The sequence below is a fragment of the Anser brachyrhynchus genome (assembly GCF_964034855.1).
Source record: "Anser brachyrhynchus genome assembly, chromosome: 2".
NCBI lineage: Eukaryota > Metazoa > Chordata > Aves > Anseriformes > Anatidae > Anser > Anser brachyrhynchus.
In genome coordinates, this window is record NC_137695.1 from 60,919,789 (window position 1) to 60,933,618 (window position 13,830).

Here is a 13,830-nt window from a genome sequence, read left to right on the forward strand (position 1 = left end):
ACATCCTCAGACCAGGAAGTTAACACTCTGAAAAACGCAGCAAGTTCTTACAATCAATAGGAACTGCCCTGCAAATTCTCTCTCCTTTCAAATATGTTGGTTTAGGTTAAAGAATAAAGTGTAACAGAATACTGCATCAATATAACTTAAGTTTCCACTAGTAAATACTATGAAATAGGATAACTTAGGCATAAACACTACATACAGAAAATTCACATTGTATGGAACATGAAACTCAAATTCCAGATTTAATGTTAGATTCACAAGGGAAGTGTTAAAAACAAAGAATCATCAGCTTGAAAAACATATAAAGATGAAAAACAATGCCATAGTAGCATTAAAGCATCTGCCTACTGCATGCTTCCAGCTTCCTTTTCTTCTGCTAGTATTTTTCAGTAGTAAGAGACACGTAAGAAAAACTATATATAATTTGCTACTGCAGTTCTTAACCAGAACAAATAACATAGCCCAAAACAGATGAAGAAAGTCATCAACAGATAGCCGATTCCTACAATAAAACATACATTAAAGGTCAGATAGCAAACCTGTATAGCAAACTGTGGGATGTAGCAGATTTCTTTATCAAAAACGTGTTTGATGAATCTGGTACAAACAAGAAGTCGGGTTTACCTGCTGACAGCATCAAGACAAATGAGTAAAATAATATCATGATAACTTCAGAAACCAAAAGATGCTGTCTCCCTTCAGAAAACGATGCTTCTTCCCAGTTCCCTGTACAAAGTAGCCCCTGACTGCAAGGGAGCATCATGACAAAAGTTCGGGATTTTTTTTTTTTTTTTGCACACTCCAGTTGTCAGCAAATGCTATTCTCTCCTGATTTCATGAATTCTCATGGGTAAATGGAAGGAGGAGAAGGTTTGGGTTTGTTTTTTGTTGTTGTTGTTGTTGTTTTTTCCACAAAATCTGTTATTACAGAATTTAAACATCAAAGTTTCTCTAAAATTCAAAGTCTGTATCTTGATGATTGGAAGAGAGAATTCAGCTGTTTTAGATAAATGTATAGCCTTCAGCATAACAAGGGAAGACTAGAGAAAACCTACCTCTTCCTTCCCCTGATTTGTGACCCTGTGGAAATATAGTAGTAGAAATAAAAATAAGATATGCAGATGCTAAATGGTGTTTCTGATCCTGTCCACTTTGGATGTGAATTGAGGACTGTGGGAAAAGGCACTTCAGTTGCTTGCACCATGTCAGGGGAGCATCTGACTACATTTGGCAAAATCTTCTCTCCAAAGTTCAGCTTGTGCAAACACCAACCCTCAAACCTGTGGAGGTTGGTAGGAGACACAATCTGATTTTTGAAATTCCCACATATATTTGACAGCCTCAATTTCCAATGCATAGTGTTCATCATGGATTAACTGCTTCAGAGGAAGCAATATCCCTCACAACTCTATGACCAAGGGCATGGACAGCTTTAGAGGAATTTTTAAACATTTTGGGAAACCAACATGTGCAGTTCTTGATTACAAAGCTGAAAATAGAATTCAAAAATGAGAAAAGTACAAAAAATCTGAAGTTTGAGATCCCTAAAGCATACTGAGTGACAGAATATGTGCATACAAATACACCTCTTGAATACTTGTTCTCAAATATAAATATGGCAAATAAATTATCTCAAGTACTTCATCAGCATTTGGCAATGACTTTATAGTCTTGTTGCGTGGTTAGTGGGTTTGTATTGTTGTTTTCATTGTCTTTTTTAAAGAAGTACTCTTTCTCTAATCAAAATAACCATCCTTCTGGTCATTTTGTTTTCAGAAATTATCATATTTCCTGAATCATATGTTAAGAAAGTATGCCTATTACCTTATAGAGATGCTAAAAAAGAGTAATAGTTTAGATGATAAACTTGAATTTTAAAGCTCGTTGTCCAAACTATCTTTGTGACCTTGGTTAGCTTTAGAAGATTGGAGAGGTCCTCCATAGTTCTCAGTTTTCTTAAAATCCTTTTGGGGTAGTTCACATCCAGACCATCAAGGAAGTAAAGTCATCTTTTACAGGTGAGTTTTCATGTGCCCTTTTGTCTTGAGAAACCCTATGCAGAGGTTTAAGTTCAGCGTCAGGTTAATCTCACTGTATTATGGGGGCTCAGCTGAACACTGTCTGGAACCTAGAAGAAATACTCTCACACCTAGGACTGACAAGGTATATTATGGAACTGCCTTCCTTCTGCTGCCTTGCTAATTTGTCACCATGCTAAGAAGCTTCTAAGAGACTGCAAAGGATCATCTTGGAAATACCCAATTCTTCAGGCTAGTCAGGAAAGGAAAAGTAGTCTTTAAATTATAACGTGGGATTTAACATCAATGTTTATATCACGGATATTGAAATAATAGAGACAAACTTCCAGTTGTTTTATTTTTGTTTGTTTTGATTTCTAAAGAGTCTCTCTTTTTACCACTTGTTCTTAGAAATTAAACTGGAATGCACAGTGTAAATATTGTCTCCTTGGCATCTCAATTTATCCTTGTGACTTTCTCATGCCATTCCTAAACTTGGCTCAAAACTCCCGAAGTATCATTCTCTTTGTCCACCTCATGTGTGACTCAGGATCTCCACATTTAGTATTATCATTAATCATCTTCAAGCACTATTTTCACATTGAGGTGACTCTTTCCTTAGAGGAATGTTTATTTTAATAGGCCATTACACACATGCACAAGAATATAAATACATTTTCCTCTCATGTGAGCTATGTTGTATTTCAGGTGTCATTCTAGACAACTAAAATTCAATTGAGTTATCCCAAAGGCCTTTTTGTAAACCTGATCAAGATTTGGCACTCTTTTTTTTCTTAGGTAATTCTTCTTTCACCTCGGCTCTGGTGAGGCCGCGCCTTGAGTACTGTGTTCAGTTTTGGGCCCCTCGCTACAGGAAGGACATGGACGTGCTCGAGCGAGTCCAGAGAAGGGCGACCAAGCTGGTGAGGGGTCTGGAGAACAAGTCTTACGAGGAGCGGCTGAGGGAGCTGGGCTTGTTCAGCCTGGAGAAGAGGAGGCTCAGGGGCGACCTTATCGCTCTCTACAGTTACCTTAAAGGAGGCTGTAAAGAGGTGGGGGTTGGTCTGTTCTCCCACGTGCCTGGTGACAGGACGAGGGGGAATGGGCGAAAGTTGCGACAGGGGAGTTTTAGGTTGGATGTTAGGAAGTACTTCTTTACCGAAAGGGTTATTAAGCATTGGAATGGGCTGCCCAGGGAGGTGGTGGAGTCACCATCCCTGGAGGTCTTTAAAAGACGTTTAGATGTAGAGCTTAGCGATATGGTTTAGTGGAGTACTTAGTGTTAGGTCGGAGGTTGGACTCGATGATCTTGAGGTCTCTTCCAACCTAGAAATCTGTGATATTGTGTGATACTGTGTAACAATATACCTAGATTATTTTTCAGAACTAAGAAAAGTTCTGAGGAGCACCCAAGATCACCAAAAATATTAATCAAGATTTATATGCGATTCAAAAGAAGTTTTACCCCTAAAACATATACTACAAAATTACACAACTTTATATTAAAATTGCTATAATTAAATGCTACAGTTGCTAAGTAGCCAATTGAAATTGTGTGGAGAAAATTTCAACATGTGGCTGGATGCTCAGAGTGTTGACATTGAAATGCTGTAGCCAGTTTTAAGCTTAGGATGAGTTCTTAAAAACAATGGTAATAATGCTCCTGGCCTCAGCAACCATGCACAGTGAAGAAATATTGCCTGCTTCTTTACAAGCTGTCTACTTGAATCATCATAAAAAACCTACACGAAACCAGTCAGGGATGAGAAGGAAAACAGCAATGACAGAGAAAGCTTGCCTGACTAATTAGTGTCTTTTTGTGGTGGTTAGAAATCTAAGTCTTTGAATATCCACTCCTACTCAGCCTACATACTTGCCTTTTCATGGCTCAAATATTCCTCCTTGTCAGCAAGAAACATAAAACGAAAAGAGTATATTTCTTTTTAAATGTTACTGTGCAAGTACAATGCAAAGTGAACATGTCAGTATCCCATCTGCGGGGGGGGGGGGGGGGGGGGTGCGGGTACAACACTTTCTGAATTGAGTGGGTCTCCAAGATGAACTTAGGCTGATGAGAGGAGGAAATCTCATAATTTCAGGATGACAGGAAAAGGTCATGGCTTGAGCTAAGATTTTTGAATTGAATTGAGCACTCCGAGAAAACAGTTGAAGATCAAATGATAACTAAAGCCTGATCTCCACAGTTTAGTCTCTGCAATTCCTTTTTATTTGCTTCCTTGCTGGAATACAGATATCATCATCAGAATCTCTCAAATGGTAGCAGCTACAGAAGCACAAGGTACCAAATAATTATTCTCCAGAATATCACTGATATTTTTATGCCTACAAAACATAATTTGCACTACAAGGATGTGCCATGCTAGTTATATTGATTACAAACCAATCTATTTGAAAGTGAACAAGACCAATCACAAAATCTACCCTTCATGGTCTCTGAGAAAGAAAGAAAAATTCAGGTTATCTTCATATGAAATCCAAAGAGACAGGGTAGCAATTAGTTTTCAAAACATAAAAATACAATAAGAAGCTTAAAAAGTAACCCTTTGCTGGAAGCAGTTATATACTGAAGCACATCTAAAATTCAGTCTGAAATACCAGTGTTTATTATTGACCCTACTATATGTTTTCCTAAGTAAGCAGACACATCTACTTAGAAAAAAAAATGTTTTGAATGAAAAATAAAAAAAAAAGTTCTCGTGCTTGACCGTCTGTGGTCTTGTTATTCAGTAAACCAACAGACAATACAGATACAATTTACAGACTACGAGGAAAGTAAAGAAGATCCATGCTTAACCAGCCACTATTTTGCAACTATGATTCAGCAAACACTCAGATGAAGAAAGCTTCTACACAATTTACTGAGTCAATTGGGCTTCAGCAGACAACCTCTCTGTTCAGGCTGCAAGACTTGAAGGAAAAGACAAATACAGATATTTCCCCCCAGCCCCAAACACATAACAGACTTGATAGTCATCAAACTTTGGATAAATGCAACAACTTGCTTAATTAAAAACTCTTTTGACCTTCAATTTACACAGCTTATATGAATACAAGTTCGTGCTCTGTAAGGGATTTCTAAGTTACACATTACCTAGGTCAGTACACTAAACTACATCCAGCTAAAGATGGATGGCGCTATCCTGACCATACTCCAGCAGAGCAAAGTCCCAAATACAGATTCTTTGAAACCAACTGACATCAATGACTAGCAAGATCAGGAAACCAGCATGTAACTCCTGCAGGGACAGAAACTACCTCAGGAGTTTTGGTGGCAAGGCTGTAACACATATTATGGATTCCCAACCATGAGACCTAACAAAGACTTTAAGGCTTAAAAAAAATTGTTCTGCTCTTTGCTGCAAAACCTGAACATGGCTTTTTGACCAGTCTCCTTCTAGAAGGGTGTTCCCAAAAAGGCTAGGTGACCCTTCCTACCTTTAAGTGACATTGACTGAAATGTTTTTAAGAGCAACTTTTTTTTTTTGTTAAATGAGAATGGACCACTAATAAGATGCTTTTGAGAATTTTTTTTCCACTACCGAGAAGTATTTGTACAACTCTTACCTTGATGGAAGCTCGTACTATTTGCACATGCGTAAGACATACAATTCACATATATATACACATTTGAAAAGAAATTAGAAGAGAACATTCAAAATGCTTCTATTGAGCATCATCTGCTTGCTAGCACAGAAAAATAAAATACAAGACGAGCTTGAAGCTCATACTCAGATGACCTTTCTGTTAGGCTCTTTCCTCCTTCAGTGAAGCAAATGGTATTCAAAAGAATTTCTATTTCTCATAAGTAAGGTGTAGTTGCAGGCCTTACTGCAATATTTCTCGCACAAATCACACACACACACAAATAATTTCCCACAGGGTTATTTCTCTGGTGCTCTCATCCTAGAAGCTATACTTTTCAGAAGCATAACTACTTCATCTTTAAAATACTGCTTTTAGATGAGTCTCAGTTTCATGGCTAAGGAACAAAAGTACAGGGAAATCTAAGGGCAAAACTGCTGCATTAGGATTTTTAGCTTTTTCAACAATATTATGTTTTAAAGTGACCAAAACATATTTTCAACAGTTTCATTCAGATCCATGAGAACAATTGATGCTGTATATGTATCATACAGTGTCATAAGGAGCGCGCTCAAAATAATAATAAGAAGCAGCAGCACATATTTAGTGAGCAGTTTTTAATGCTTTGATTTAAAGGACTTTCTCAAAATCATGTGTGAATTGTGTGGCAGATGCAGGAAGAGATTCTTGTCTGACATTCAACTTCTATAAAAATGAAGCCTAAAACTTTTATCTAGTGTACTTAAACAATTTCTAAGCTGGGTCTTAAGCAAATCTGACAGCTTTCAGCTCACGAAATACACAAAGGACCGGAATATGTGGTAACAGGTGAAAGCTCATCTTTTGCATGCACTGTCTAGGGACTCCATTGCTCGTTATTCATAGCCAGCATCTCTTCCACAGCCTTAAAAAAGGACAGCAAAAAAAGCTCATTCATGACACTGCAGTCACTTTCTGCCCAAGCCACTTTGTGGAAGAACTAGTTAACTTGTTCTCTAAGAAGGGGTAGCAGAGCTCTAAACAAAATAAATAAATAAAATAAAGTTTACAGATTTCTGTAAACTTGTTCTCAAAATGTTTTATCTAAAGTGTTTCCATATACAGTTCACAAGTAGGCAGACAACCAGCACTGGAAATTTGAGATCAAATTATTAAATTCTGCGAAGTTATAAGCAACTAAAAATAAAATCTTAGAGTAGAAAATGCTGAGCTTCCTTCTTTATCTTTCTTACCTAGACAATAGATGTGTATTACATGTATGTACAAACCAAAGCCTACCATTAATGTAAACATAACCATATATTTTTATTTAGAAACCCAACATATTTCAAGATGTCTCCACCAGAAGCATTCTACTATTTGTTGTAAGACAAGCAGGCCAGACAAAGATATGGCATAGTGATGGACCACATTTCACCACAAGCAAAATTTAAACACTTCTATTACAATATTTCTCACACAAAAATACAAGTGATGTCTCATTTTGAGCCCTTTTTGTAACATCTAGATATCAAACTATCTCATAATTTATATAACGCCTGCATAATTGTGCATATGTGGGAATCACGAACTACAAAGTGTTAGAACTAGATTTTCCATTTCACTTCTTCAAACTGTATTCCATTCCTTAATGCTTTCCACTTCAGAACAGCATTAACTTCCCTAAACTTCACACGGACTAAAAAGCCTAAAAACATTTGTAATTTAGTACAAAAGAGATACTTTTGACAAAATTAAAGGTCAGGGTATGGTTTGGTGGTTTGTTTTTTTGTTGGTTTTTTTTTTTCATTGCATAAAATTTAAAAATTGAAGTTAAAAAGTTGGTTTGAAACCCCAAGACAAAGCTAGGCAGTACACACTTTCAACTTAGCAAAACAAGCAGGAATAGAGCTCAAATTCTGTTTCAGGACAGAATTTAATTGTAGACACCTTCGTGGGGATGTTTCACTTTCAATGAATTGGCATTTTTAAATGGAAAAACATTCCATAGGAAATTTTCCAACCAGTTTTAGTACTTAATAGACACATGTAAAATTTAATTCTTCTCTTTCTCTTGTCTGTTAGGAATTACTTCCAGACACATTGTAATACCTCAGGCCTGCATCAACTGCTTTTCAGTTGCAGAAACCTCTGTATGTAAAATGTAAAAAGAAAAAAAAATCCCTGCAGTATTATGGAAATGAATATAATTTCATTTGACTTGGGACAGCCGTCAGTAGGCCACAAAAGTCTCTTCCAACAAAGAATAACAATTAAAGACATGGTCCATATAATCTGTCACCATATTTGGGAGGAAGTGAAGGGGAACAAAAAACAACAATCACAAAACCATCAACAGACATGCATAGGATTCTTACAAAAAAATATCACAACATCACTGTATGTTTTTCTATGTGTTCACAACATTGATTGTAGAAACTTTAACAGATGCTATGAAATTTTTGCCAGAATGCATTCAAGCCATTTTGAAATTACTTCGAAAATAAGAGATGATCCGGAGGTTAATAAAAACCTACCAGTTTTCTAAGTATCCACAAATAATAAATGTCAGATAAATTCCAGCTATCAAATATTTCAGTACTTCAGTTTTCTGGTAGTTTGTCAGTTTTTTTTTTTTTTTTTTTTTTTTCCTGAGACATATTCAGAGAAATGGCTAAAGGAACTGTAATGGCCTTCTGGGACAGGAAAACTAAGGTTTCTGTAAAAAATGTTAAATTAATTTTTATAGTGATGCAAAGTCAGGGAAGAGTTGTTAAGGGATGGCCTCTTGCCACAGGGTGGAGTTTTGTTTTGGTATCCTTTTAGAGTCTGCAGGTGTCTGGCAGGAGCTGAAATCAGGGCCAGCTGTGATATTTCAGCCCCGATATTTCCCTCCCCATATTTCTCAGAAGTGATGCATCAGAGTGATGTCTTACACCTGATGTACTCAACTTGTGTGGTATGACTGTAACTGCTTTGAGAAGAGGAAAAAAGTACCACTGCATGGCTCATTTTTATTTTCGGCAAAGCAGCACTGATATAGTAATATTCATCAACAAACACTGATTTAGTCTGGTAAAACATTAGCTAACAAACTGCTTATAATATTTTTGGGTTGCTCTGTTGCTTCTTATATACGTCAGTCATCTGAAGTAATGACATTTTAAAAGGACTGTGAAAAAAATTATATTGCAAGAAAAAGGGAGGAAACGCTTTAAAGGAAACAAAACAACAACAAAAAAGCATTTATTTGCCTTGCTTAACCAGCAAAGATCTTTGTTATTTCATAGTTAGCTGCAGTACAACACGTACCTGTTTTTGTTTTGTTTTATCTTTTGGGAGAATTTGAATAGTTTCTACTAAAAATTGTATTCTCTTTTAAGTTTGTTTTGTTTGGAAAACCTCAAACCACGTTGTATTTCATACACATGTTCCCCAGGGTATGCTAAATAGGACCATGCTGAGGTCACTAGTAAGTTTTTAAAACGTTTTAAGAATTCCTTTAATGTTTTGTACTATCTTGGCCTGGTTAAAAGAACATATTTTTAAAAAATAGCTTGAAGAATTTTGACTATAAAAAGTTTCATGAAAATAGTCTATACTGTACTATTTAGAGTTTGTAAGAACTTTTACAAACATTATTTCCTCCCTCTTGTTTTTAAGAAAGAGGTCTCCTCTACTACAAAATCTGCTTCTCTTTCTCTCAGCCCTTTTAACCATACATGCACAAGTACACATCTAAGCATGTACTTCTATCCACAGACTGATTTACTCAGCAGTGCTTAGCCTGTGGTATCCATTTTAGCTTCACAAATGAATAAAAGATTATAATCGGTGGGAAAAGTGGATATTTTACTCCGTTCATGGAAAAAACAGTATCAGCTGGCACTCCAGCTTAGTGAAAAATAAAAAATCCATGGTTTTTGGCAGCTCACTTGGAGTATGATTGAAACCGCTAATGATATTAACAATATGTGCTGGGACCAAAAAATGTGTTGTTTTATCTCAGTTTATAGAAGCAGTTATAAAAACCCCTCCTGGCCTTCAGGGTTCTGAGGTCCTTTTAGTTAAAAATAAAATTTAAAAACACAACCCACCTGTAGGTGATTAAGTTCCATTAGACCATTTTATTCACCTCTTTTAGCTGGTCTTTCCCATCTCCTCAGACTTACTTCTGTTACTCCTTTGCATTATTCCAACAGTTCCAAGGACTTCTGCCTTTGGCTGCTAACAGCTCATTGCATCCTTTGAAGCACTGCTAACAGCTGAGCTGGCATGTGCTTTGAAGACTGTTGGCATGCATGTAGCGCACCTTGGTCACCAATGGTGCAAGACTGCACTTATAATGAAAGACAGCTACATTACAGGTATTCAAATCTGTAGATTAGGAAGATAATGGCAATAAAATAAAAAATGGAGTTGTGTTCAGATCCAGTTCTGCTGATAACACTTAAAATGGAAGAAATCAACAAAATCTAAGCAGCATCTGTTAGCAGTAGGTTGAAGTTTGCCTATACTGAAGTATCACCAGGCTTAGTACAAGTATTTATACTTGTTGCTATATAGTATTATTAAGTAAAGCAATTACTCACAAGCTAAGTGGCAACTTTCTTAGAAATACATTTTCTGATTTAAACTGAGCCTGTGAAAAACAAACAAAAAAAAAGAAACTCCACATTATAATGGGAGTGTTGTGGAGAATTATTACATTCTCATATTTAATGACTGATTGAGCTTTACACATGAGATTTTTCTTGCTGTGATTACAGCATGTTCTTTTTGGTGTGTGCTGTTTCTTCCCTTATATAACTGGGACTTCAGAGTGAGAAGATTCTTGGATTCCAGATTCTCAGGTGTTGAGATACATTTCTTCCTAGTCTGGACATTGTCCCAGGGCACTCTCATGCTTTCTGAGGCTTCAGAAACCAAAATTACAGACTAGGTTATGAAAGAGCAAAGCTATGCACAAGCATGCGTGTTTATCCCAGATGCGTGCTGTCTATACAGCAGCAGAAGGATGAGCAAATGAAGGCAGACTGGACAAGGTAAAATAGCAAAAACTGTAGTTTAGAACAAATGTGAAGGTGAAAACCTTTGCTTGAACTGTCCCTAAGCCTCTGAATCCAAAGTATGGATAAATGAGTCCTGTGAAGGTCTGAAGTGGTCACCACCAAAATAAAAATTCAAGGAGAAGTTAGCAAAATGTGCTGAAGAAGCTGAGTATGCTATTCCAAATTGCTCATCTCCTGGATAGCCTCTCAGATATATAAAGATGGAGCGGGGGGCTTAACTTTATGAGAAGTGATGTAAATATAAGAACAATACTATAGAATGTCAACATCGCTTCATATTTCGAGAAAGAAGAGGAAAGGACTGGATAGACTCTCCCCCCACACATACACTGGAACAGAACATGAATTGTGAGAAAATGTTTTAGGAGGGAGGCAGCATCAGAAATTAAACCTAAGTATAACATCGGACGTTACCAGAAATACTGACATTTCATTTCCAACAGTAATAAGAACATGGTCACTGAGTGCCATTTATTTCAAAGAAGGGTGTAGAAGAGACTTTTTCAAGGAGTTTCATAAGGAGAAAAGAAAAACATACAAACAAAAATCAGTATGACTCTTAATGGGGAAAAAAATTTGAAAAACCTGCCACTATTGCAAAGCACTGATACCTTTCATGGACAGGTTATTTAATATTTAGATGAACTCTAAGAACAAGGTAACCACACTAATCTTTTTTTCAATTTGGGAGGTAGCAGATACGCCACAACATACGACCTTTTAAAAGCAGTCTTATAGGGGAATTGACTTTTTAAAATTTGATGCAGCATCAAAAAAAAAAAAAACAGACTATTTTTTTCAACATTGTCCCAAGCACAGCCAAGTCAACCAAGTTCAGAATAAAATAAATTAATAAATTGCTGTACATTCTTCAAAGCTCAACCTCAATCCCTGTGAAAATTATGAAGTGAAAAATTTGGCCCATGCATATACTCTACAGTATGGTACTACACCATTTTAAGGAAAAAGCACATTTATCTGTGAAAGAAATTCCTGTCCTTGTGGTAGCCTTACAAATGTTCTCTTACAGTTCTAAAAGTACAGTAAACATATAAACATATTTATAACAACCATTTATAGTAAACTTATTCCCTTATGATAGAGATTGATTTGCATGTCTTTTTCCCCAAAGACAACATTTGTATTTGCACTCCTGACAAACACTTCTTGAGAACAAAGACACACAAAAGATTGGCTCCTTCCCCACCCACCCACCATACTATAGCCAATTATTTCTCTTGTTATTTCCATCAGTAGAAATTTAATTTTAACATTCATCACAAGATAGAAGAGCTGTAAATATTATTACACCATTCAAGACAGTATAGTTGAGTTTGTGTTAGGCCCTTTAAACTAACATAAGCCACAGTGTGAGGAGAAGGGGAGGGATCAGTGAATATGAAGATATACAAACTTTATAGATGCTGGAAAGCAAAAATATTGTTTAGATTTTTATGTTTCAGTTTTGTGATTGTAGTCAGAAACCTGTTTTTTTTTTTTTTTCCCCTCCAAAACTATAGATTCTGGTCATCTGTACTCCATACAGAAAACTGGTTGCTTGTGGACAAGAAAGTTACTTGAATGTATATCTGATAGAATGTGATTATGAATATATTACAGTTTCTTTCCTTCCTTTACCAGCCATTTTTGAAAGACAGACTGCATATGGGACATAGAACACCTACAGTTTAATTCATCACGGCCAAGTCTGTGTTCCCAAGCACATAACTCATTTAGGGATCTATATTTACTTCTAATTATACCGTACTATTGGCCTTAAACTCAAACCCCCATATAATTTTCAAATACCATTTTAAAGTAGCTGAAATCTGGTTTGAGTGGCAGGAAAAGTGATCATTATTCAGCAGCTGTAAAACACATGTAGTAATGTATAGAAAATACTCGGTAAGAACCAACCTGTGGATCCGAGAATACCTGCTGCATATTGTTGATTGGACCATATGGAACTCCACTTCCTTCAAAGAGCTGCAACCACTTGATTGTTGTTTTTTCAGAAAACCTAAGAGCATAAGAAGCATGTGGTTTCAACTCAGTGCTTCAGATTCTAAAAAAAAGTATAGCATCTCTCCTCCCTCTCTCAGTGCTTCCATACCCTTCCCCATTGATTTCTTCCCAGGCAGTCAATAACATAACGAAAACGTACTATATGTGTTCCTCAGAAACATAAAAACCAAAGCCATAGGGGAAAGGACATAGCTGAGCTGACTTCTATCTGATCATCTGATGAAATCCAGCAATGATGTAAAGCTAAATCTATTGGCAGTTTCAAAAAAGGATCAATGGTTTTCCTCCAGTCCTTAATTACACTAATGTGCTTCACATTTGTTTTCTTTTATGTACATATTTAAAAACAGAAAAGAAAAAAAAGATATAATGTGGGTATGAGTCTAACGTGCAATGCTGCTCACTAAAAGATGATTTTAAAGTACCACAGTGTTTTTCTTCCATTACATCCAAAACATATGTCAGGATTAACAGACACATATTTTGGTCAGATAACAACATTAACTACATATTTATTTGTTGTTTGATTGTATAATCTATCCTAAGGACATCCAGTTCAGCAGATATAAACTGTGCCTATGCTGGTGAATGCAGAGCTTCTTTTCCTTTACAGAAGGCTGTGCTGAATTTTTGCTAGCAACTGAACCACTTCCTTCCTAAGAGGCTCCATAATTCATGGCCCACTAACTCCCCTCGCTTCCACAAATAAATTAAAAGGTGTTTTTCATCTACTACTTTTTCTGACCCCCCTCCCCCAACCTCCACAGCTTTCTAATTTCTAACAAAAGATGATGTATTTAGAAGAGGACTCTAAAATAATCATGGTGTTGAAGACAACACTAAGAAATGAACATAATTCTCATATTTGTATTATCCATGATCATTCCCTAGAACGACTGGTAACACAAGTCCTGACATATTTTGTGCTTTGTACTTTTTTTAAGTTTATAAAATTCTCATTAAAAAAAATATTTTGGAATTTAAACGATATTTTGAAAATGAAGTCTTTTCAGCTAGACTGTCAGATATCTACATTTGCATAATCAGTATGCAATTTCATGGTGTCATGGTAAGTTTGAATAATATTCTGGATATACATCCTTCCTTATTATGAGTGACTGAATGTA

The 13,830-nt window shown here is 36.2% G+C and overlaps 1 protein-coding gene across 21 annotated transcripts in view; it reads right to left on the reverse strand.

The window, feature by feature from the left end:
- Positions 1-13,830, reverse strand: part of SUGCT (succinyl-CoA:glutarate-CoA transferase) — a 338,160-nt gene that overhangs the window by 177,953 nt on the left and 146,377 nt on the right. For 15 of the 21 annotated variants that reach the window (XR_013946616.1, XR_013946618.1, XR_013946619.1 and 12 more), the window contains one exon: positions 12,596-12,698. The exons of 2 other annotated variants lie outside the window; for them this stretch is intronic. Coding sequence is in view for 15 of the 19 variants with exons in the window: in XM_080580280.1 (XP_080436406.1) it covers positions 12,596-12,698 (103 nt within the window). In the remaining 4 variants the exon portion in view is untranslated. The remainder of the gene's footprint in view (positions 1-12,595; positions 12,699-13,830) is intronic. 4 more of the 21 variants (XR_013946617.1, XM_080580291.1, XM_080580293.1 and 1 more) reach the window with 1 other exon arrangement.